This window comes from Helianthus annuus, chromosome 14 (genome assembly GCF_002127325.2).
Source record: "Helianthus annuus cultivar XRQ/B chromosome 14, HanXRQr2.0-SUNRISE, whole genome shotgun sequence".
Lineage (NCBI taxonomy): Eukaryota > Viridiplantae > Streptophyta > Magnoliopsida > Asterales > Asteraceae > Helianthus > Helianthus annuus.
In genome coordinates, this window is record NC_035446.2 from 14,510,162 (window position 1) to 14,537,830 (window position 27,669).

At 41.5% G+C, this 27,669-nt stretch overlaps 1 protein-coding gene across 1 annotated transcript in view; it reads left to right on the forward strand.

Annotated features, from left to right (window-relative positions):
• The first annotated feature begins 6,927 nt into the window (after window positions 1-6,927).
• LOC110906436 (secreted RxLR effector protein 161-like) overlaps window positions 6,928-27,669 on the forward strand; it is a 42,424-nt gene continuing 21,682 nt past the window's right edge. Inside the window, exon 1 of the mRNA XM_022151570.1 lies at window positions 6,928-7,402. Coding sequence (XP_022007262.1) covers window positions 6,928-7,402 — 475 coding nt within the window. The remainder of the gene's footprint in view (window positions 7,403-27,669) is intronic.

Below are 27,669 nucleotides of genomic sequence, written 5' to 3' on the forward strand. Positions count from 1 at the left end.
CGTGTGTTGTACTTGTATTTCGTTGTAAACCTTGTTGTATGTGGTATAAAGACAGCAAGACTGTAACACCCCGTGTTTCGAAAGTCAAAGTCAAGGTCAAGATTGAAGTCAAAGGAAGAAAAGATTCCTAATTGCAATTTGTCACTCCTTGCTCAATTCCTGTTTTGACTTCTTTGAATTGTAGTTAGTCTTTTATGCTTTTACGTTAGTTGTAGTATGTGGAGTATTTATTAATAATCGAGGTTTATTCGCTACTTATCGAAGTTGGTGTTTTATCTCTTTACCGCTTATTCACTTATCGCAATCGCGCTCGCAACTCGAATTATGTGTTCTGGTTATTGTTTACGTGTGTGTGCCTCTTATGCGTTACTTGTGCATGTTTATTTATGTTGTTTATGTTGTGGTGATTAATCGAAACGCAATCGAAACGTTATCGCAATCGAATCGCAAACGCTAAATGCAAGTTATTTAGGATGATTTTATGTTAGATATAGTAGTTGGGATTAAAAATAATTTGAATAGGAAACTCTATCGCATCGCAACGCTCGCAATCGAAACCGCAAAGCTCGTCGCACCAAACACTCGAATCAAGTGGCTAATCAACCAAGTGACCAGCCGATCGACTAGCCGTTTGATTGAGCTACCACTCGATCGACCAGCCACTCGATCGGGCTGCCAACTCGATCGATCAGCCCCATTCCATCCTTTCCTTTTATGGAAACCCTATAAATACCCCTGTCAACATCACAAACTTACCCTTTTCTACAACTTTCGTCCGACCAGCGCTCTTGCTCACATTTTCTTCGATTCCTCGCGATTCCGAAAAGATCCCATCCTAAATCTTGTACTTCCTTAATCTACACGCACTCCTACACCTTTCTATCTATTGAATCTTAACTTTTAACCGTGAAATCACTAGATTTGAGGTGTTCTAGGATGATGTCATCATGGTGCTCTTATGAACTTCATGTTTTGACTTCAATCCACCAAGAACAACTTAGATCTAACCGATTTCCACACAAATAAACAAAGATCTTGCATAGATCTAAACATATCCACGGTGAAAAACGATTGAAAGATGGTTTCTAACTTTCTTTCAACTCTTTTACACTCAATGCACTCAAAACTGATAGAATCGAGTCTTGTTCTAGCCTTCTACTCTATCTTAGTGATGTGTTAGCTCAAGATCCGGATTCTATCCATGAGACCACCGATTTCGGGTTAACCAAGAACAACCGTCTTGAACCGGGTAACTGGTTGAACTTGGGTGATTCCTATTTAATCGGGCTGCTGGAGTCAAGATGGGGTTCTGTTGATTAGCACGTTGTCACACCATTTTGATAAAACTACAAAACTATCAAAACAACCAAGGAAGAAGACGATCAGGGAGACCAGAACGGAGTGTCGCCCGATCGGACTGCTGTCCGATCGGATTGTCACCCGATCGGGTTGCCACCCGATCGGGTTGCACCTTAGGCCCCACACTTCAACTTTGATTCAAATTTCAAGAGTTTTGACCATCGAACGGACAACCGTTCGATCGGGTTACCACCCGATCGACTAACCATCCTACCCTATGATGTTTTGAACTCAACACTTAAACACTTTTCAAACTTGTTCAATACAAGCGGACTGCTACCCGATCGGATTACAATCTAATCGAGTGACAAACTGCTGTGAACTTGTTCTCACTAAGTGTCCAACCTACCGGATTGTCGCCGATCGAACGGTCGTTCGATCGATGGACCTGAAGGGTAGAGACACTTCTGTGTTTTCAAAATGCTACAACAAAAACTTCAAAAGTCAAGCCATCATACACAACCACATCCTTCCCAAAGGAGGAAACAATCCACTCGAAAGGTCACCCGACCGGATGACCGTCCGAGCGGATTGTCACCCGATCAACAGGCTACCCGATCGGATTGCCATCCGTATCTCTTATCGTTATGCTATCGTTCTGATCAGGCTAATCTCACTCTAAGCGCTCCCTTTAATCCATCATCGCTGTGAGTATACTCGATCCCTTTTTTGCTTTCATACTTTGGGTGTTACATACGTTACTTATTCTAAATCACATCGAACACACTACGCAATATTTTAAATGCTAACCGTTATCGCATGTTATACGTGACTTAATGAATGCTTGTTGTTATGTTTACACATGGAATGCTGTCTACCTGCCTTAGCAACGATAGTACTATAGTTTGGACTCGGCACCTGTTCACTCAGGGGTTGTTAAGGACAATTAAATACACGGGTCACAGTGGTGATCATGCATTACGAACTGCCTTGCGCAGTCAACCCGCAGTCATTGGTATCGATAGGTTCATGTCGATAACTAACATGCCTCATGTTACACTGTGTACGTGCTGGTTATGCGTAAACGATTTCGAACTCTACTATATCTATTAAACTTGTATGCTCACCTTTACACTATGTGTATTGACTTTTACTTTAATTTATGTGACAGGTGCTTAGGATGCTTATATGCTTTGTTTGCTGTGAAATCGAGACTAGGAAAGTTCTAGAAACCAATAAACAATTGTCTGTAATTGAAATCTGAGTTGTCGAAACAGAATAATTTGACTAGATCTTGTCTGTAATAATTATGTTATCTTTTATGACATGGTATGGGACATGTTGCTTTAAATAATTGGTAATATAGTTGTTATGGAAACTTCTGGACAATCTGTTTCGCTCAGTGTCGCGCCCCGATGATTCCGCCATTGGTTGGGGTGTGACAAAGACACACTCTGTTTCAACACGAGAGAGCACTTTCAGAGAGGTTGTGAACATTGTAGTGTTACTCTGCTGAAATCAAACCTTTGAGCTTTAACGATTATATCTTTCTTGTGTTTAGTTGTGTTCTTTGCTTCGATTTGCATATAAACAAGGATTCCGTGATTGTTTGCGTGTTCACCAACAAGGAATAGGTTCTCTAGATCCTCCTTTAGGAACCTACAAGTGGTATCAAAGCCTTGGCTCGATTTCTTGCTGAAAATCAAGAATTCATGTGAGATTTGAGTGGTTTTTGGGTGTTTATCAAAGTTTCTTGAACAAAAACTGAAAACCCACTTTCTTTTATGATAATATGGACTAAAAATTGCTAAAATGGGGTTGGTTGTTGATAATTTTGGTTGAAAACTTGTCAAAACAGTTCCAGATTATCAAAAACATGAATTTTAGTGAGTTTCAGAGTTGAATATTTGAGTTTCATATTTTCCGGTGAAGCATTTATGGAAAGTGATTTATTTTCGTATATTTTATTGGTCCACTTTTTGTTTTTACATTGATTGTATAGCCTTTAATCAAGGCTTTTTCTTTGGGTGATTTTTATTGCCTCTCGATGCCTTCTGTAAATATTCCCTTGAGGGATATGAATGATAGATAAGAAATAAGATCTATTTTACCAAATTTTATATGGTATCAGAGCGTCGTTCCTAACACGATCAAAACACACAACCCTAAAACCGCCGATCATCATACCCATGGCCGACAACAAAGAAGTCACCCAGAAATCAGCCAACAATTCTGGTGTTGATCACACCTCACCCTACTACTTTCATCTGTCTTATTACCTCAGGCAAATGCATGTGAACGAGGCCCTAATTGATAACAATTATCTCGACTGGGTTCAAGAGATGGAGACCTTTTTGTTTACGAAAAACAAAATAGGGTTCGTCAATGGAACAATAACGAAACCAGAGAAGACACATGATGACCACATGTTGTGGCTTCGTTGTGACGCCATGATCAGAGGATGGCTAACTACAGCCATGGATAAAGAGATTAGGGTCAGCGTAAAATACACAAACACTGCGGAAGAAATATGGAAGGACCAGCAGGAACATTTTGGAAAGGATAGCGCTCCTAGGGCATACGAACTGAAGCAGCTCTTGACCACGACGAAGCAAAATGGATCTTCCGTGTCGGCGTACTACACTCGATTAAGGACTTTGTGGGACGAAATAGGTACTATCTTTTTTGTCCCTAAGTTTTCTTGTACTGGTTGCACGTGTGGCATGAGCAAAAAGTTAACCGAATCCAGAAACAAAGAAAGGTTGTACGAGTTCCTTCTTGGATTGGACAATGAATTTTCAACTATTAGAACGCCGATCCTTTCCATGAAACCAACACCCTCCTTAGGAGAAGCTTATCACCTTTTTTCAGAAGATGAGCAACAAAAGGGTGCTTCCGTGGGAAAGAGAACAGCCGCTGACGCCGCCGCGTTTCAAGCTTTCGTGAAAAAAGACGGGACTGCTAGTATACAGAACCGAAACACATCTAAAGGGAACAAGAAGGCGAATGATGACAAGCTTGAACATTTTGATGTTTGTGGGAAGAATGGACACAATCGAGACGGGTGCTTCAAACGAATATGGTACCCGGAATGGTGGCCCGGGAAAGGAAAAACGAAAAAAGGAAGGCCAAAGGCAGCCTACGTTGAAGCCACATCGGCCGTGAATGATGTCGCACAAAATGGAATGAGCCCAATACCGGGATTGAACGATGAGCAATATAAACAGTTTATACACATGTTCACTACGAAGAGTATGCCTAATGTTGAAATCAATCAACCTATGGCTAACATGGCAGGTAGATTCGACGAAGGTACCCCATGGGTTCTTGACTCGGGTTGCACCGAGTACATAACCCATGTGCTTAAAATTCTTTATGATAATGTTGAAACAAAACATGAATTACCGGTTACCATTCCAGATGGCAACTCTATATCAGTCAAGGGTAGAGGGTCATGTACTATGCCAAATGGATCAAAGATTCGAAATGTTCTATATCTGCCTGATTTCACTTGTAACTTACTATCTGATAGCCGGTTAACTAAAGATCTCGGTTGTACCGTAACATTTTTTCCGGATTTCTTTGTTATGCAAGACTTGAGTTTGAGGAAATTGATTGGGACGGGTAGGTGCGAATGAGGTCTATATCGGATGAAGATGGTGGGAAGCGAGAGGATAGCAATGGCTGTTGAGTGTGACCTTTAGCCATCAACGTTTGGGGCATGCCTCCCATAATAAACTCTCTTGTCTTGATTTTGTTTCTTCAAAAATAAATGGTGAAACTTGTGATCCATGTGCCAAGGCAAAATTTACCAGACTCCCATTTCTTACTAGTTATATTAAAACAAAAGAATGCTTTGAACTCTTGCATTGTGATATATGGGGTAGATATCGAACACCTTCCTTGACGAGAGCAAATTATTTTTTTAACTATAGTCGACGATTTAATTCGATCGCTTTGGGTGTACCTTTTGAAACACAAGTCGGATGCTAGTGATTGCTTGTTTAGCTTCCATAAAATGATCAAAACTCAGTTTGATAAAAACGTTAAAAGAATTCGATGTGATAACGGAGGAGAATTCACATCTAACCGAATGATGTCTTTCTATGATGAATAAGGGATGCTCCTTGAGACCACATGTCCTCACACCCTGCAACAAAACGGGGTGGTTGAGCGAAAACATCGACACTTGCTTGAAACGGAAAGGGCGTTAAAGTTTGGGGCAAAATTACCATCCACCTTTTGGGGAGAATGTATTCTTACCGCTGCCTATATCATAAACAAGCTACCATCCAAAACAATCAGTAACAAGACACCTCATGAAGTGGTTCACAACCGAAAGCCTAATTATAATCACATGAAATTTTCGGTTGTCTTGCCTACTATCGAAGCACAGAAACAAGAGGCGACAAGTTTGAATTAAGAGGGAGACCCAGGATATTTTTAGGCTATCCATACGGAACCAAGCGGTACAAAGTTTTTGATATCAAAAATAAGAAAATGGTAGTTTCAAGAGATGTCAAATTTGTTGAGAACATCTTCCCACAAGACAAGGTTAGTGCTCAGATAGAAGAAGAACCAAAGATTTTTTCTTTGCCACATCTTGACACTATACATAATGAAGAGACAGAGGTTAGTCACGTCCCGATCAATGAACAGATTAGAGAAAAAGAAGCAGACATAGACCGGTGCATCTTAATGACTATGTGGTTCATCTCCCACCATCCAAAGACCAATCGCCACCCGTCCTCGATCAAGGCTCCTCCACGGTACACCCCATTGCTAATTTCCTTTCTTATGATAAATTCACTAATTCTCACAAGGCTTTTCTAGCGGCCATCAGTTCTAATGATGAGCCAAGGTCCATTAAAGAAGCAGCGTAGAATCCCAATTGGAGAGATGCTATGAAATAGGAGATACAAGCACTCGAACAAAATGACACATGGGTCCTTAAATATTTGCCAAAAGGAAAGCATTCGATAGGATCAAAGTGGGTGTACAAACTAAAATATAAAGCGAACGGGGAAGTTGAAAGGTATAAGGAAAGATTGGTCGCAAAGGAGTTTATGCAAATGGAAGGGATCGACTTCCATGACACCTTCGCACCGGTGGCAAAACTCGTCACCATTCGTACTCTACTCGCGGTTGCTACAAAAAGGAATTGGGTGATTAACAAACTTGATGTCAACAACGCTTTCTACATCAAGATACCGCAAGGGTTCGATAAGGGAAAAGAAAACAAAGTGTGTCGACTCAAGAAATCACTCTATGGTCTAAAACATGTGTCGATAAACTGGTACCAAAATTCACCACATCTCTACAAAAACTTGGTTTCAAACAATCTCAATCTGATCACTCACTGCTATTTTCAAGACCAAAAACTCCTTTGTCGCGGCTCTCATTTTCGTGGACGATGTTATCCTCACCGGAAATGATGTTGAGAAGATTAAAGAAACAATATCATTCCTTGAGAAAGAGTTCAGTATCTAAGACCTAGGCCCTTTAAAGTATTTCTTGGGTATAGAAGGAACGCGTAGCTGAAAAGGACTAGTGTGGAGCCAACGGAAGTATGTTCTAGACATCCTTGAAGATAGTGGGATGATAGGGTGCCGTCCAAGTGCCTTTCCCATGGAACAATACACTAAACTTGCAAGGGACGATGAAGAAGTTTGGGCTGATGCCAGTCAATATCGTAGGCTAGTAGGTAGACTTTTATACCTACAAGCAACTAGACCCGACATCACCTACTCAGTCAACGTTCTTAGTCAATTTGTGGCGGATCCACGAGCAAATGATATGGAAGCAGTGATGAGAGTTTTGCGGTACTTGAAGGCCACCCTGGGTCAAGGAATACTTCTCTCCAAAGAAGGGGGAACAAATCTTGTAGGATATACCGACTCAGACTGGCTCGGTTGCCCAGATACAAGAAGATTGAGAAGCGGTTACCTACTACTCTTGGGTGGATCTCCAATCTCGTGGAAATCAAAGAAGCAGCCCGTCATATCACGGTCCTCGGCCAAAGCAGAATACAGAGCCATGGCAACAACTGTTAGTGAATTCCTTTGGTTGCGGTGGCTTCTAATGGAACTTAAAGTTGAACAAGGTAACCCAACTCAGTTATTTTGTGACAACTTAGCTGTAAAGCACATAGCCAACAACCTGGTGTTCCATGAACGAACAAAGCACGTAGAAATGGATTGTTATTTTGTAAGAGAACGAGTCGAATCAAATGATGTCGTGTCACACCCCAACCGATGGCGGAATCATCGGGGCATGGCGCTATGCGAATCAGATTGCTCAAGAGAATCCATAACAACTATATTGCGACCGTATTTAATGTGTTCATTATCCCATACTAATAAACCATACAATCACATAAGGTATCACATATTTCTTGTCCTCTCGAACAATACAATCTGACAACATAGACTTTTAAGTGAGTTTCTAGACTTCCTAGCTTGATTTGAGGTAGACTGCAACTAAACCTGCAACATACGTTAAAATAATGTCAATACTAAAGTATTGGCGAGTATACAGGTTTGACATGTAGTAGCGTAATAAAATAAAAAAGTGCTACGAATTTCCACATGCATAAACGTAATACACGACATATACACTCACAAAACTGATACTACCAGCTAAGTCCTCGATGCTCGATTCTTCGATGGCATAACTAGACCTCGCCGGGTGCAATAGTACTATACTAGTCTTGGTGGGACGTCACGAGTATGAGTCCTAGCACATATGCAACTAGCATCACGTATATCTATGCATAACAGTCATTCGAAAGTGATAAATGCATTGATTGAATAATTCGTTTGTTAAGTTTGTTTTGTTAGGAACGTATGTTACACCCAAAATGCGATCAAAAGGGGTTCAAGTATACTCACAGTGCGTATTCGGCAAGCTAACACGGCTTGGTTGGATTTGGCAAGAAATTGTCTGAGAAAACCCTGATTACAGACTGATTACATGAGCGTTTGATAGCGCGTTAAAGGATAACGGGATAAACAAGAAACGAATGATAATCTGATCGAATGCCGGCCTGTTCGGATGTGCTGCTATCCGATCGGTTGGGCTGTCCGATTGGCTAGCCTGTCCGATCGGCTGGGCTGTCCGATCGGCTAGCCTGTCCGATCGGCTGGGCTGTCCGATCGGCTAGCCTGTCCGATCGGCTGGCCTGTCCAGCTGTATTCGACAAAGTTTTGAAGATTTTTCGGTGGTTTTGGGTCGGGACGTTGCTGTGATGTGCCAAACAACTGAAATTCCATCAAGCCCGACTTGTTCTAACGGCCGGGAATCACCCCGTTTCATCAGATCTGGCCGTTCTCGATGATTTTTCCATGTTTAACCCGAAACTGGTCCTCTCTTCGTTAGAAATCAGATCTTGGACCAACACAACACTAGAAATGAGTAGAAGATCGGTATGAGCTCCGATCTACCGGTCTTGAGTGCTTTGAGTGTAAGAGAGTTGAAAGAACGTTGGAAAACCATCTTTTAATCCTTTTATTCATGGTTATGTGTAGATCTGTCGTGAAAATGTTGTTTATTCTTGTGGAAATCCTTCGGATCTGAGTTGTTCTTGGTGGAATGAGGCCAACACTTGAAGTTCATAAGAACTTCATGATGACAACACCCTAGAACACCTCAAATTCATTGATTTCACGGTTAAAAGTTGAGATTCGAAAGATAGAAAGGTGGTGGAGTGCGTATAGATCAAAGAAGTACAAGTTTTGAGTCGAAAACTTACCAGAATCGCGAGAAATCGAGAGATGAAGGGGTTGGAGCGTCTGGTCGAACAGAAGCAGTCATATCAAGTGTTCTTGATGTGACTGAGGGGTATTTATAGACCAGGAGAGGAAGGGAGGTGAAATGATGTTTTGGATCGGATGGCCGTCGGATCTGATGGCCCATCCGATCGGCTGGCCCAGCCGTTCGGCTGGCCTAGCCGTTCGGTTGGCCCATCCGTCCGTTCGGATGTCCTTTGGCGAGCTTAGTTTAGGTGTCCCGTTTCGATCGTTAAGCGTTGCGATAGTTTGGTTATACCTTCTCATCCATATTAATTATAATTAGCTGCATTGGGTCGTATTTACGTATCCATATTTCCAAGTTGCGATACAATAACTGAGTTTCGTTTCAATTATTCGATTTTCCTTTCGACGCTTCACGGTCATTGAGGAGGGTAGAATAGGTCCTCTCTCAATGCCATCGTGAATGTTAGATGTATTTTAAGTAATGAGTTGCACTGCGACACATCACGGCTATCAAGGAGGGTAGAATTGGTCCTCACTTGACATCTTCGTGGTTGTTAGCAAGTATATCGTGATGTGATAGTGATAGAATATGCGAAAATATTGCAATATTGTGATGTAACTGATGTGGGTACATTATGATCCGAATCTCTGGTGCTAGGCGTAACGAGTATATCGAGTAGTAACAACGCACGAAAGTGCGGGTTGTTACATGTGGAGCCTCTATATATTGACACAAAGTCGCAAATCATAGACCTGTTCACGAAACTGTTAGGATCTCGGCAATTACATTCGCTACTTGGCAAGTTGGGCATTTGTGATCCGCATGCTCTACTTGAGAGGGAGTATGGAAAATGATTTATTTTCGTATCTTTTATTGGTCCACTTTCTGTTTTTACATTGATTGTATAGCCTTAATCAAGGCTTTTTCTTTGGGTGATTTTTATTGCCACTCCATGCCTTCTATGTATATTCCCTCGAGGGATGTGAATGATAGATAAGAAATAAGATCTATTTTACCAAATTCTATAGCATTTGGCCGGAAATTCTAGCAGGAATAGTACTTTCCAGTGAAGAGTTTTCATTGGTTGACCTGCAAAATATCAGAATTCCTCTTTTGTGTCTACCTTCATATAACAGTATCTGTCTCCAACCATTTTGTTTGTCTGCATACTGAGCTTTGTTTGTTTACATTGAAATACAATGATCTCCATCGAGACACATTGAAGTGCTACAATTTCCATCGAAATAGGTTTTCGTTTGTAACACAAGCATATTTCGAAATTCACAAACACTTCTGTTTCGAAATTGCCGAACACTTTATTTTGAAATCCCCATTTTTCCTCGAAATACATTTCAAACCCCCTGTTTCGAAAACCACATAACAGTACAAGCCTATTTCGAATCCTCCTGTTTTAAGTCATCACGTCCATTTCGAAATAGATTAACATTTGAAATTCTATTTCGTCCCCTCCTATTTTGATTCAATATCCATATTTCCTTCACTTTATTTCGAATTGCAAATTGTGCTGGTATAACACTTCTATTTCGAAAAACATTTTGTTTCACTTGTGTTTATTTCAGAAATTATTAAATTCTCTTTTGTCCTATTTTGAAATTAATTAGTGTGTGGTTTTACTCCCAAACAAAATAGTTGTTTCACTTTCACAAGTCTTATCTTCGTAATACAATTCACAATTCACAAAGTCTATTTCAAAATCCCATATTTCGAAACAAACTTATTTCGTTACCCTCATTTCAATCTTTCCTATTTTGATCACTTTTTCTTATTTCGTTCACACCATTTCACATTTTCATCTCTCTAAGTTAACAGTGAGTGTATAAGTTATTTGATTTCAGTCAAAATGAGTACACACCTTTGGCGTTGGACTCCTGATGCATATACGGACAATGCATATACGCAAAAGGGTTTATCACCTCCATGGGCTCAGTCTCCCACACCCTCGCCCTCATCCATCCTATCATAAGCGGGTTTAATTATGGCCAGTCAATGGGCTTTTGTTGCCAATCAAAATCAAAGTACTCAAAACCTTCTTTTGAGCCAGAACGAACCAGAAGTAGTAACTTCCCGCCAAAGCCCATGAATATGAACGAGTATCCCGGATGGCAGGATAGGTTCCATATGTATATTCTTGGGTAGAATATGGATTTATGGTTGTGTTTTATTATGGAATTCGATCAGGCACTAGAAGAAGTCGGCTCAAGTCCTGCGTCATTTGCCGATCTTACGTCCGACAAGAAGAAGGCATATGATTTGGAGAAGAAAGCCTTTCCAATTTTAACCTAAGCCTTAAACAAAGATATCTATCATCAGTTTGTGAGCTTGATGCGTGTGTAGCGTTATATATTTTTATGTATATTTTTAGCCCTTTTTAACACTTTGGTCAAGTTTTAAATTTATAAAACACGATATTTTACTAACACTAAACACACATATGGGCAAGTGCACCCATCGTGAGCGTAGTATAGCGTTGGTAAGATACCGAGGTCGTCCAAGGACACGAGCTTTTAATACTACTTTATCCTCAATGTCTAATCAAATCAAAATTTTAGAAAATGGTTTAAACATGCAAAATAAAAACTAAAAATGCTGAAAATAAAAGTAAAATAAAAACAGATAGACAAGATGAATCACTTGGATCCGACTCGCCTTTAGTGTAACCTTTGATTATTTCCGCACTTTTGCACTTTTTAAGAGATTATCTTAGTTATAGTAGTAGGCCCCTCTTTTGAAGGTGACGTTACCCTCAACCCAGTAGTTTGAGTCAGCAAGGATACAATCCTAAAGGGTTGGATTATTGAAAGATAATTAATTAAGTTATTAATGCGTAATGTGGTAGGCCCCTCTTTTGAAGGTGACGTTACCCTCAGCTAAGTGGTTTGAGTCAGCAGGGATACAATCCCAAGTAGTTGGGTTAATGAATTAATAGTAGTTTACATATGAGGGGATCAAGCCATTCGCACCCCCGCCATCCAATACCAGTGGGTATTGAAGGAGGTCCTAGTAATCTTGACCCAGGTCCTTGCAGGATCTATACACTGAACAAGGCAAGAACCTTACCAAACCATTCCCTTAACCCCCGACCAGGTAGCCAACATATCTCCATATAGACCGTGGAGATATGAATGGTGTAAATCTTTTATTTTATATAGACAGTAAAATAACGCCAAGACACCACGGACAAATGATAAGGAAGTTTCACCTTCAACATAAGAAACTAGTTATTAAAGTCATTAATACATAACCAAATAAAAAGTGCGAAAAGATTAATAATTAAAAGTATTACACTAAATGTTTGTCTTCACCAAGTGATGTAAGAGACTTTGGCAAACATGGCCTTTGATTGTCAAGAACTCTTACTATCAATCTTGGATCCCGAGTGTTAGGATCTAAGTTTGGAATAATTGAGTTTGTTTGTAATAATTAAATAATGGATGAATGTAAAACAGAGATCTAATGTGGCGGAAATAAAACAAACTTTCTAAAAACAATCAAAAGGAACATAGTATTCAGTAAACACATGCTTCTCAATGAGTTGAATGATTGCAAAACAGAAATGATTACATATATGCTTACATACTACAACTCCCCCTCAACATGATGCTCACTGGTTGATCGCACAAGATGAAAGGATTGGAGGAGATAAACTCACTCAGTCAACCAAATGAAACAGTACATAGTACTGTTCCATTTTTAGGCAAAACAAACCATTGAAGCATCTAAGCTGATGTCACCATGAAAGTGACATCTAACAACCTAACAACCTTTAACCACCGTTCTTATCAAAGACTGTTATCCTAACCACTGATTTTATATAATACAAGTGATAAACTAAACTGCTGCTTTCTCCTTCCATGGTTGCATGCTAAGCACTGATGTTGACCATCAGTGCTTTCCTCAAAGTTGATCAGTCCTTGAGTGGGCAGTTCTTTAATCAGCAGTAATTAGATAGCATCAATAGATTGAACAAGCAGTGTTTAATCTTTAATAGTCTTTAAGGCTTCATCAGTAGTTTGAAGGACAGTAGTTGTCACACCCCCAAATTACCACCTAGGGAGTGTCCCTGTTAGGCGTGTGACGACCAGCAATGAGCCACCAATTACATTGAATCACCTGTTTGAAACAAAGTTTCATCTTTTAATAATACCGAAATCTCAAACATAAGTTGTTCAAAAACCATAAGTTCAGCGGAAGCATTAACGTATCACAAAGTATATGTTTCACACAACCAAAGTAAATAAATGTTCGTGAAATAACTCAGCAAAGCAACCATGACCACTCGCGCCCTCCAGCCAGCAAGTTCCTGCGTTCCAAGTACCTAAGGACCTGCGAGCATGTAACACGTGTATCAGACAAAGCTGGCGAGTTCACAGTTTTTAGAAAACGTTTGTTACCCGTTGTATGTAAAACAGTTCAATAACCAATGCAAGTAATATTGTTAATATCTCATTTCCGAACAATGACGGCTCCTGAAATACACGACTGCCCTTCCCACGTACTCCTATCTAGTACTGGGCCAGACTGGGTCATTAGTTCACCTCCGTCCTCTACAGGCGCGGGGTGAGGGTGCCAAACCTAAGTAGCGCTACTAACTAATACCCGATGAGGGACTTACAAAAGATGATAGGTGAGAATATTAACCAATATACCCGTTTTTACCCAAAGACTTATCCCCCCATGGGATACCCACTGACTGTCCCCAACCACTGGGACGCATGCTCGAATGTAGTGAACTCACCTTAGTTTTGCTCGGTATGACCAGTTACTCACACACACCACAACAGTCGAAGCCTATAATGTTCATGCGTACGAAGTCAGTTTGCGTTCATGTTGTTTACATACAAGTTGTAATCATAGTTTGCATTTAAGTGGTGGTTTCCAAATAATACATAGCCGTTGCACAAATTCAATGAAATTCACGGTTCACATGCAGACGGAAATGACTTCTCAAGCAGTTTGTTAATGACCGACATGTTAATTAGAATCACACTAATGTCTGACACTTAATATCATGGATTGACATAACAAGGGAACAAGCCGTGTAACAATAATTGCATTCAGTCGCTCCTTACGATCATGGCCGGCTATTATTTCCAATCACTATCCTATTGAACCGGTGTGCTTAGTGGGCTAACATTTGAATCGGCCTGTTACCTATGTGTCGATAAAATGGCCCAACTATTTTAATTAACTAACATGGGTCCTTATAATAAGTAAATTAACCACTAACAACATGTATGGCCATCACATGCTTACTGCCAAAATAATCAACCAAGTTGACTAATATACATCCCATGCATACATCATTTAATTTATCCAATATTCACATGGCCACCAAAATCATAATCAAACATTGAGTTTTGTGTAGCCATGTAATTCCAACTCTATTGGACCCCCCAACCGATTGAAATGATTAACCCACCCCCTTTATTACTTCAACCTGCTACTACCTATCACTTTTGACTTCATGTCTACACATAATCGATGATACAGCCACACTTCATGCAATCCATATTTTCATGCTCAAGTCCTTAACATTTTACTAAACACATATATTTGAAACCATCTCCTTTATTATAAAGATTGGGTTAACAGTTTATGCATATACCACCAGCCTTTATCACCTAATTCTCGTTAACAGTTAGTACAATGATGCAGTTTGTAAACATGATACCCACCCACAAGCATGTAGTTCCTTATCATAAGCCGGCCCATAAGGTATGGAACCTAAGTTCCTTTTTAGGTGATTAACTGGGTCGATAGCCCAGTGTTTAAAGGAAATCGGCCCAGCTTTATTTGATCCGCCCCCCCCTTTTTGCAAGTGTTAAGTCAACGTGTTCCTATGATCACAATTCACCCACTATTCTCCATCCACAAAACGTGATTAAGCAACAGTAAAACAACATCACGATTTTACCGACTATGCACATACTCATAAACAGCAGACCACATTCACACATATGCATATTATTTCGTACGCTATTATCATTCTACGTTGACAAGAAGCATGTGTTCACAGGACATCCTAGGCATCATTTAACATAGATCATGTCGTCTACCGTTACGTTATTCGCTATACATTAACGTGATCAAACAACCTAGCCGTATTATATAATCGACCCGCAACATATTATGGCTAATGTCCAACTAAAACTAGCAGCGAATCCAGATTCATAACAATTATAAGACTAGCCCTATCAAATAAACACGATGAATCGATGATAGGATAATTCCATTGAAACTAACCAGAAAGTTAATGCGTGATAAACACGGTTGCGGATTGATAATCAGAAGAAGCTTCGGCCGTGGTGAGGGGGGTTTTCTCCTGCCGTAAGTAACGTATGAGACTTGTAGGGTTTTGTTTAGTGATGTAGGTAAATGATAGGTAATACACAATATAAATATCCAAAGTGTTCGATACTGGGTTTGTTTTGGGCAACACAACTTCCGATTGGGCTTTGGTTCTACTCATATTGGGCTTGCAAAATCAGTCCAACAGGCAATCAAAGATCGCCACTTTGCAAAGGCTGCACCGACAATAGTCGGCCCAATCTGATGTTTAACTACCGGCCCAAAGTTCAACAATCGGTCCATTTGATGTTCGGTTGGTTATTGTGACCCCGTACGTATTATATAATAGAGTTACTAAGTTTAACGAAATTAAGAATCATGAAATTAAGACGTAACTAACCTTGAGGGTTCGGGTTGTCACATCATCCCCAACTTGAAAGAAATTTCGTCCCGAAATTTTGATAAGTAAGCAAAGAGAAATGAAGTGAGAATTCAAGGTTGTTGCGGATTTTGCTCAGGTGTTACATCATCCCCAACTTGAAGAGGAATCTCGCCCCGAGATTCACCGGTTTTGCTTGACTCTGCTTTGTCTTTGGGAAAGAGGTGAGGGTACTTTAGTTTCATCTGATCCCCGCGCTCCCACGTAAACTCCGGTCCACGTCTTGAGTTCCAACGAACTCTAACGATGGGAATACGACTGTGTTTACGTACTTTGACCTCACGGTCCATGATCTCGATGGGTTCTTCAACGAATTGCAACTTGTCGTCGATCTTTAGCTCTTGAAAAGGTACCGTTAATGGGTCGTCAGCATAGCACTTCTTCAACTGCGACACATGAAATACATCGTGAACATTACCCAGCTCAGTAGGTAACTCCAATCTATAAGCCACTTTACCAATACGCTCCAGAACCTTAAACGGCCCAACATATCGTGGATTCAGCTTGCCACGTTTCCCAAAGCGCACAACCCCTTTCCACGGTGAGACTTTCAACATAACTCGGTCATTCACTTCAAACACTACCTCCTTGGCGCGCTTGTCTGCATAGGCTTTCTGACGATCACGAGCAGCTGCCATACGTTCTCTAATTTTCACGATTTTCTCTGAAGTTTCGAGTACTATCTCAGGACCTGTGATCTGACTATCACCCACTTCAGCCCAGCAAAGAGGTGAACGACACTTCCTCCCGTACAGTGCCTCAAATGGTGCCGCCTTGATACTGGTGTGGTAGCTGTTATTGTAGGAAAACTCGACTAACGACAAGTGCTTCTCCCACCCCTTTCCAAAATCAATAACGCATGCCCGTAACATATCCTCTAGTGTCTGAATGGTGCGTTCACTCTGACCATCTGTTTGTGGGTGATAGGCTGTGCTCATATCGAGACGCGAGCCGAACGACTTATGCATAGCCTGCCATAACTCCGAGGTAAAACGAGGATCTCGATCGGAAATAATAGAAGTCGGCACTCCGTGCCTAGAAACCACCTCTTTAAGGTACACCGCTGCGAGTTGCGAATACTTATCTGTCTCCTTGATCGCTAAGAAGTGTGCTGACTTGGTGAGACGGTCGACAATCACCCATATAGTATCGTTCCCAGCCTGCGTTCTCGGTAACCCCGTAACAAAATCCATAGCGATCTGTTCCCATTTCCACATGGGTATCTCCGGCTGCTGAAGTAGACCCGAAGGTTTCTGGTACTCTGCTTTGACCCTAGCGCAAGTCAAGCACTTACTCACGTATATTGCGATGAGAGCTTTCATATTCGGCCACCAATACAAAACCTTGAGGTCCTGATACATCTTATCGGACCCTGGGTGAATAGAATATCGTGACTTGTGTGCTTCGTCCATCACAAGCTCTCGAAGATCACCAAATAAAGGAACCCATATCCGTTCCATGAAGTAGTAAATACCGTCAGACCGTTGCTCGAACTTCTTCTTGTGTAGACCTCGTAATCCTTCAGCCTCGATATTTTGTTCCTTTAATGCCTCAATCTGAGCTGAACGGATCCGAGCAGGCAGATCAGAGTGAATAGTAAGCTGTAGGGCACGAATACGCTTCGGTTTTGGTTCTTTGCGGCTAAGAGCATCCGCCACCACGTTAGCTTTACCCAGGTGATACTTGATAGCACATTCATAATCATTGAACAACTCTACCCAGCGACGCTGACGCATATTCAATTCTCTCTGGTCGAAGATATGCTGAAGGCTCTTATGATCAGTATAGATGGTGCATTTCGTGCCGTATAGATAATGCCTCCAAATCTTCAGTGCAAAAACCACTGCTCCTAGCTCCAAGTCATGTGTCGTGTAGTTTTTCTCGTGTACCTTCAACTGACGAGAAGCATAAGCTATCATCTTCTCGCGTTGCATCAACACGCAACCGAGACCCTGAATCGAAGCATCACAATAAACCACAAAGTCTTCGGTACCATCTGGTAGTGATAGAATCGGCGCGCTGCATAACTTTTGTTTCAAAAGCTGAAAAGCATCCTCCTGTTTCGTTCCCCAAGAGTAAACTACCTTTTTCTGTGTTAATGAGGTGAGTGGCTGAGCAATCTTCGAGAAATTCTGAATAAAACGACGATAGTACCCTGCTAGACCGAGAAATTGCCGCACCTCTGAAGGATTCTTTGGTGCCGCCCAATTTCTAATGGCGTCGATCTTGGCAGGATCCACATGTATGCCCAACTCATTAACTATATGCCCCAGAAAATGTACCTCCCGTATCCAAAAATCACACTTCGAAAATTTTGCGTACAGTTGCTCCCTCCTCAGGAGTTCTAAGATGAGGCGCAGATGCCGCTCATGATCTTCCTTGTTCTTGGAATAAATTAGAATGTCGTCGATAAAAACGATAACGAAGTCATCAAGGTATGGCTTGCACACGCGGTTCATGAGGTCCATGAAGACCGCTGGTGCGTTGGTCAACCCGAATGGCATAACCAAGAATTCGTAGTGACCGTATCGCGTCCGAAACGCTGTTTTGGGAACGTCTTCTTCTCTAACTCGCACCTGATGATATCCCGACCTTAAGTCGATTTTCGAATAGAAGCTTGACCCTTGCAGCTGGTCAAACAGGTCGTCAATACGAGGCAGAGGATAACGGTTTTTAACCGTCACCTTGTTGAGCTCGCGATAATCTACACACATCCGGAAAGACCCATCCTTCTTCTTTACAAATAGCACTGGGGCTCCCCAAGGGGAAGAGCTAGGTCGGATGAAACCCCTATCCAGCAGCTCTTGGAGTTGGTTTGACAATTCCTGTAACTCCCCTGGCGCAAGACGATAAGGAGCACGAGCAACCGGGGCTGCCGCTGGGGCGAGGTCGATCTGGAATTCCACCTGACGATGTGGAGGTAGACCAGGGAGTTCCTCAGGAAATACATCAGGATATTCACGAACAACTGGAAGATCTTCAATCTTCCTTTCATCTGACTGTGAATCAGTGACAAGAGCAAAAACTGCAGGATAACCCTTACGCAGATACTTCTGGGCCTTCATTGCTGAAACAATGCTAACCGGGGTCCCACTGCGATGACCCTGAACTGATAAAAATTCCCCACCAGGAAGGGGGACACGTACGATCTTCTCCTTACAGAGAATCTCCGCTTGATACTTGGACAACCAGTCCATTCCTACGATCACGTCGAAGCTTCCAAGAGTAATAGGTATTAAGTCAATGTCGAATACTTGACCCAGAAGATCGATTTTACACCCCAGTAGAACATGTGTAGCTTCGATTGTTTTACCATTTGCAATTTCTACTATGTGTTTCATTACGAGAAGTGTAGGACTTAACCCTAATTGAGAACTGAACCCCAAAGACACGTAACTCCAGTCGGCACCAGAATCAAATAAAATAGAAGCAATAACACCATTCACTGAAAACGTACCAGTAACCACGTTGCCGTCATTCCGCGCTTCACCAGCTCCCAACACAAACCCGCGCCCACGCGCGACATTACCCGCATTGTTGTTCCCGTTACTACCCCCTGTGTTCTGCTTCAGCTGAGGGCAGTCTCGCTTGAAGTGCCCCTCAGCCCCACACTGAAAACACCCCTTCTGAGTACCCTGGTTCTGCTGAGTCTGTTGTCTACCCGACTGCTGTGATGACTGCTGCTGAGCTGGAAAAGTGGCCCTACAATCCCTAGCCATATGCCCTGGTCGATTACATCGATGACAAACACGAGCACACTGTCCCTTGTGATGATAGTTACACTTGCTGCACAAGGGTAGCTTCCCTGCGTATGATCCCTGCCCTGATTTGTTACTCGCGTTCTGATTCACTGATGCTGTCTGACTGGAACTGCGGGTGCTGCCAGTATCCGTCTTCTTCTGGGGCTGTGCAGAGTTGGACCCCTTGTCCGTATCGTTCCACTTACGTTTGCTATCAGCAGCAGATGCAGTGGAAGTAGTGGCAGCTGTGGTAGTGCTAGAAATACGAGGTGGCAATGAGTCGCTCTCCACCTCCTGGTCAACGATTTTATGTGCCAACCTAACAATCTGGGTTAGGTTATTGAGGTTCGCTGCTGTAACTAAACCCTTCACCCGTGGAGGTAACCCCTTAATAAACAACTCGATTCTTCGTGGCATGGGTCGGGACAAGTTTGGACACAAATCAGCTAACTCATATGACCGCTTCACATACGCCTCGATTTCAGACCCCACCATTGTCAGATGGTAGTACTCATTCTCTAACTTCGCTATTTCATCTCGAGGACAGTATTCCTCCCTCATTAGCTCTTTAAAATCATCCCACGTAGTGGCGTTCGCCGCCTCAATACCTAGCAGTTGGACCTGGGCATTCCACCAGGTCAAGGCACCATCCTGAAGCGTGCCTGCTGCAAACTTTACTCTATCCCCAACTGGGCAGTTACATATCGCAAACACTGACTCCGCCTTTTCGAACCAGCGTATAAGTCCCACAGCCCCTTCAGTGCCACTGAAGGTCTGTGGCTTGCAATCCATGAAAGTTTTAAAATTGCAGACCGGTGGGTGAGGCGGGTTTTGTGGCGCCGGTTGACCAGCCTGGTAAGCTGCCAAGGCTGCAGCCACCTGAGCGTTGAGTAATGCTTCTAGCTCAGCTTGGGTCATATGGATTTCACCACGCCCACCACCGCGGCCTCCATTACGTCCACCACGACGACCTCCACCACGTCCGTTCATGATTCTACAAGTATGGGAAGAAGGAACGAATTAACAGACTATTTCAAGTGGACGTCAAATATTGCTATAGTATTCACAGTTTTCGAGGTTCTAACACAAGATTGACTAACAACGTGGGATTCCTTTTTCACACCAGTCGAGATTTACTGGGACTCGCATGCACCCCACGTTGTTATTATGTGTGCACCCATAATAATAACCCGATTTGCATGCTTATCTCAGTTCCTCCCTACTCATGTTAAAAGATTTCCCCAAACTCATGCAGTACGACCGACGACATCACAACATAGAGCATGTAAATTCAAGTAGAGTCCTACTCTTAAAACATGTAGCATAGACAGATAGCATGGTAATTCGTATTGTAATATCAAGTGCGCGTTCAGGTGTGATACTAATCATGAGTATGTGCTAACTATGCTATGCAATAGTAAACAAGAGACGAACCTTGCTGCCTGGAGCTGAGTGTCATGGTCAGTATCGTGTCAGTTCAGTTATAGTCTGGTTTTATAAATCATTTTTAAAACCAAATTCACTATAACCAGTGGCTCTGATACCAAACTGTCACACCCCCAAATTACCACCTAGGGAGTGTCCCTGTTAGGCGTGTGACGACCAGCAATGAGCCACCAATTACATTGAATCACCTGTTTGAAACAAAGTTTCATCTTTTAATAATACCGAAATCTCAAACATAAGTTGTTCAAAAACCATAAGTTCAGCGGAAGCATTAACGTATCACAAAGTATATGTTTCACACAACCAAAGTAAATAAATGTTCGTGAAATAACTCAGCAAAGCAACCATGACCACTCGCGCCCTCCAGCCAGCAAGTTCCTGCGTTCCAAGTACCTAAGGACCTGCGAGCATGTAACACGTGTATCAGACAAAGCTGGCGAGTTCACAGTTTTTAGAAAACGTTTGTTACCCGTTGTATGTAAAACAGTTCAATAACCAATGCAAGTAATATTGTTAATATCTCATTTCCGAACAATGACGGCTCCTGAAATACACGACTGCCCTTCCCACGTACTCCTATCTAGTACTGGGCCAGACTGGGTCATTAGTTCACCTCCGTCCTCTACAGGCGCGGGGTGAGGGTGCCAAACCTAAGTAGCGCTACTAACTAATACCCGATGAGGGACTTACAAAAGATGATAGGTGAGAATATTAACCAATATACCCGTTTTTACCCAAAGACTTATCCCCCCATGGGATACCCACTGACTGTCCCCAACCACTGGGACGCATGCTCGAATGTAGTGAACTCACCTTAGTTTTGCTCGGTATGACCAGTTACTCACACACACCACAACAGTCGAAGCCTATAATGTTCATGCGTACGAAGTCAGTTTGCGTTCATGTTGTTTACATACAAGTTGTAATCATAGTTTGCATTTAAGTGGTGGTTTCCAAATAATACATAGCCGTTGCACAAATTCAATGAAATTCACGGTTCACATGCAGACGGAAATGACTTCTCAAGCAGTTTGTTAATGACCGACATGTTAATTAGAATCACACTAATGTCTGACACTTAATATCATGGATTGACATAACAAGGGAACAAGCCGTGTAACAATAATTGCATTCAGTCGCTCCTTACGATCATGGCCGGCTATTATTTCCAATCACTATCCTATTGAACCGGTGTGCTTAGTGGGCTAACATTTGAATCGGCCTGTTACCTATGTGTCGATAAAATGGCCCAACTATTTTAATTAACTAACATGGGTCCTTATAATAAGTAAATTAACCACTAACAACATGTATGGCCATCACATGCTTACTGCCAAAATAATCAACCAAGTTGACTAATGAATACATCCCATGCATACATCATTTAATTTATCCAATATTCACATGGCCACCAAAATCATAATCAAACATTGAGTTTTGTGTAGCCATGTAATTCCAACTCTATTGGACCCCCCAACCGATTGAAATGATTAACCCACCCCCTTTATTACTTCAACCTGCTACTACCTATCACTTTTGACTTCATGTCTACACATAATCGATGATACAGCCACACTTCATGCAATCCATATTTTCATGCTCAAGTCCTTAACATTTTACTAAACACATATATTTGAAACCATCTCCTTTATTATAAAGATTGGGTTAACAGTTTATGCATATACCACCAGCCTTTATCACCTAATTCTCGTTAACAGTTAGTACAATGATGCAGTTTGTAAACATGATACCCACCCACAAGCATGTAGTTCCTTATCATAAGCCGGCCCATAAGGTATGGAACCTAAGTTCCTTTTTAGGTGATTAACTGGGTCGATAGCCCAGTGTTTAAAGGAAATCGGCCCAGCTTTATTTGATCCGCCCCCCCCTTTTTGCAAGTGTTAAGTCAACGTGTTCCTATGATCACAATTCACCCACTATTCTCCATCCACAAAACGTGATTAAGCAACAGTAAAACAACATCACGATTTTACCGACTATGCACATACTCATAAACAGCAGACCACATTCACACATATGCATATTATTTCGTACGCTATTATCATTCTACGTTGACAAGAAGCATGTGTTCACAGGACATCCTAGGCATCATTTAACATAGATCATGTCGTCTACCGTTACGTTATTCGCTATACATTAACGTGATCAAACAACCTAGCCGTATTATATAATCGACCCGCAACATATTATGGCTAATGTCCAACTAAAACTAGCAGCGAATCCAGATTCATAACAATTATAAGACTAGCCCTATCAAATAAACACGATGAATCGATGATAGGATAATTCCATTGAAACTAACCAGAAAGTTAATGCGTGATAAACACGGTTGCGGATTGATAATCAGAAGAAGCTTCGGCCGTGGTGAGGGGGGTTTTCTCCTGCCGTAAGTAACGTATGAGACTTGTAGGGTTTTGTTTAGTGATGTAGGTAAATGATAGGTAATACACAATATAAATATCCAAAGTGTTCGATACTGGGTTTGTTTTGGGCAACACAACTTCCGATTGGGCTTTGGTTCTACTCATATTGGGCTTGCAAAATCAGTCCAACAGGCAATCAAAGATCGCCACTTTGCAAAGGCTGCACCGACAATAGTCGGCCCAATCTGATGTTTAACTACCGGCCCAAAGTTCAACAATCGGTCCATTTGATGTTCGGTTGGTTATTGTGACCCCGTACGTATTATATAATAGAGTTACTAAGTTTAACGAAATTAAGAATCATGAAATTAAGACGTAACTAACCTTGAGGGTTCGGGTTGTCACATCATCCCCAACTTGAAAGAAATTTCGTCCCGAAATTTTGATAAGTAAGCAAAGAGAAATGAAGTGAGAATTCAAGGTTGTTGCGGATTTTGCTCAGGTGTTACAGTAGTTGTTGTATACGGACAATGAATAGAGGCCATCAGATGTTATAACCACTTTCAAAGGGAAAGCCTAGTGCAAACTACTACTTATGATGAATCCATTGTTGTGATCCAGATTTGGCTTTACATCATCTGTTCCTCTAGTAGGGTTCAATCCCAACACCGAGACTACTACACACACTCTGTGATAGATGATGGATGATGGTGGTGGATGATGGTGTTGTGGTGGTGGTGGAATGTGGATGAAGTGAGAGAGAGGTGGTTTGTCAAGGGATGCCTTTGAAGTGAACCAAGCACCCCTATTTATAGCCTGCACAGAAGCCCGAACACGGCCCAGTGTCCATTGGGCACGACCCCGTGTCCACCCACTTTCTCTTTCTTCATTAATTGAAGTTTGTCTGCATTAGTTGACCACGACCCCGTGTCCGCCGGGCACGGCCCCGTGTGCAGAAGCGTATCTGTACTATCAAGATTTGCTTGGATTCTGCGAATCTTAGCGTTGTCCATGGCCACATGTCCGCTGGGCACGCCCCCGTGTCGGGAAATAGAAGCTTCTACAACTTTGTCTTTTCTACGGATAGTTGGGCACGCCCCCGTGTCCAATGGGCACGAGGCGTGTTCAGCCTTCTGAAGTCTTGTTTTAAGGGAAGATGATGTCGAGGGGTCAGGCATGCCACATTTATTCCTTGTCTTGTATTTATGTTAGATTTTGTTGTGTTTTTGCTTCTTTTGTTCAACTAAGCTCTTTTAATCCTGAAAATAAAAAAGGAAGACAAAAGCACACTTTTTCCAACATTAGTACTAAAAAAGGGTTAGTTTTATGCCTCATTTGATGTAATTTATATGTTGCATTTTATACACATCAAATACCCCCACACTTGAATATTTGCTTGTCCTCAAGCAAAACTCTTTATAATATGGCTTACACTCCCAAATAGAATGGGTAGAAGAGAAAGTTTTGGGCTTGTCTTGAGTGTCGGTATTCCAAGATCTTTATTAGGCTTTATTTTTATGTTATTTACAATCCTATTCGTTATAATTTATTTAGAACATTACATAAGAGAAATTACTTATTTGGGCATAACAGCCTCTTTAAAATTCCATTTATATACAAGTTCACATATCTCACGGGAGATCACTCAACACTCGGCCGAAGATGTATTTTTGTGAAACACTCGAGACCGGCATGGTACTTACTTCTACCATATGCTTGCCAAGCAATCAATCCTCCTTCTTTTTAACTATAAACCTTTGTAAATATCAAGAGGACTTTGGGGGAAGGGTTAGGCTTGGGTTAAAGGTAGGTGGTTTTGGGTTAGTGTTTAGTAGAAAAGGCGAAAGACGTAAAAAGCGTTGGTTTTCGTAAAACTTTTTGTTTTTGTGACTTTTTATTCCAATGAAGGGTTTTCAAACCAAGTTTCTTTTTGATGAACTTGTTTGTTTATTGCTAGGGTTCATACATACATATATATATATATATATATATATATATATTGATAAGAGTGTCACAAGAAAACCGAGTTTTTTACTAAAATAAAGGGTTTAAAATAAAAAGGGTTTTGGTGGGTAAAGGGTGTTTGTTTTGTGGGTTTAGAAATGAAAAAGTTTAGGCTCAAAGGGGTTAACTAGGGGGATTTTGGGTAGGTGGTTAAAAAAAAGAAGAAAAATAATGGTGTTGAAAGAAAAAAAAAGGGTTAGTCCTAATGCCTCCATCATTTACTTACTTGGGTTTAAGTTGGTAAGGACCGGGAATGTATCGTCGTGGCAAGTTCTAGAGTCGTAAGAAACCAAGCGTCTATTCACACAAGAAACGAAAGATGAGCATTTAGTTTAAAAGATGTGTATTTATATGCTCAAATAAAGACTCAAAACTCACTTTTTGTGGGAATGGGTTTTTAATAGGATCAAGTATATATAATTAAATTTTAACTAGATTTGTCATGCTGTTTCATAATTTTCTTATGTTGGTTCTTTTTATCACGACGCTATTGGTTGTAAATTTATAAAAATATAACCTTTTTAGAACTTGTTACTCCCAATTTAAACCGAGACAAGTAAAAAAACGAAAGGTTTTTGAAAAAAAATTGGGGTGTTTAGCGGTTCCAATAGAGTTTTGTGTAAGGCTTGTGATTAGGACTTGCAAAATTCAAGGTTTTAGCATCCCCCCCACACTTAAATTACACATTGTCCCCAATGTGTCCCAAAAATAAGTTTTTAGGTTGATTGAATGTGTAAAAAGGTGTGTTAAAACAAAAATTTATGTTACTGGGCGTCTGGACACGGCCCCGTGGTGTCCGGGCATGGCCCCGTGTTCAGATCGCCAGTAACAGAAAGTAACAGAAGGCTGGGCACGGGGGCGTGTTCAGTGAACACGCCCCATGTCCAGTTACCTGAACTGGGCATTTTTCTGCAGAACCTTGAGCATGGGCCGTGTTGGCTGGGCACGGCGCCGTGCTGAACTTGTTGTAATGAAGAAAAATTGTCGGGTGGTTCTGTTTTTGTGCATGGGGTGTTGGTTCAAGCTTCCCTTAGTATCCTTCACCATCCCGAGTGTGTTTTACCCATTACAACATCATCCAAACACCAAATAATTTCGAAAACCATCATTCATTACCATAGAGAGAATTACAATAGGTCCTAATAAAAACTTAAACATAAAACTTAGGTAACTAGGTCAAGAAACACAAGAAATCTCAAACCGCAAAGAAGTCCTAGCCTATAATTTATTTTTAAAGAAAAATTTCCGACAAAGGTAATTCCGTCGGTTGAGTGAGGCTTGAAGAACTTCTCCTTCGGGTATGGTCCCTCACACGTCGTTGAGCCATTCTTCTATCTCCCGAGGGAGAAGAAAGGCAGGCTCATTGGCATCATCATTTTGAGGGGTGTAACTTCCACCGGAACCTCTTGTAAATTGTTAAGAGGAGGTTCCACGGGGATGTCATCCCACCCGGTGGGGTTAATCACTCTGAGTGCTAAGTTCCAATCCTCTTTGGGAAGGATTGGTTCCATGGGAGGTGTTACAAGAATGTTCAACCTCTGGTGCAAGAGGTTGATTTCTTGGAACTATTTTCCAGCCCCACCGTCAGATAATTTATACGGTCAATCAGGACCTCTTCCACGGATGTCATTTCGTCGAGAGCCTCTCGCAATGCCATCACATAGCGTACAAGAGTTGCTTCGATTGACGACCTTCGTTCCCTTCGACTGTTTCTAGAATGTGCTGAAGAGGTCCCACTGTTTTGGCTTGACATTCTACGAAAATAAACCGAAAAGAGTTCATTTTAGTGAAACAGTAACTCAGACACGGCCTCGTGTTCACTGAGCACGACCCCGTGTTCACCTATCTGTAGATTTTTGGAACAAGGAACCTTGGAGCTTTAAACTATTTTTCTGACTTTTGAAGCATTTTTAAGCAGAAATAATTTAAAACAGTGTTGTAAAACTTATTTTTAACAAGATTCCTTGAATAAAAATCTAACAAATATCACAATAAAGCTTGAATCTATGGTGATTTCAAGCTCTAATGGAGGTATTGAGGGAAAATGAAGAAGAAGGTAATGGACAAAAGTGGAAAAGACAAGATGGTTGTTGAGAACCTTCTTTAGAATATACCTAGTATGGTATGTGTGAAGATCCCACCAAACCTCTGTCTTTGGAATGGTCTAAGTGTGCATGAATCTTGCTGCGATTATAGAAAATAACAGCACGCCGGACACGGCCCTGTGTCGGCTGGACACGGCCCCGTGTGCAGATAAGATTCTGACACTTTTTGTCCGTATTCTGACCAAAAG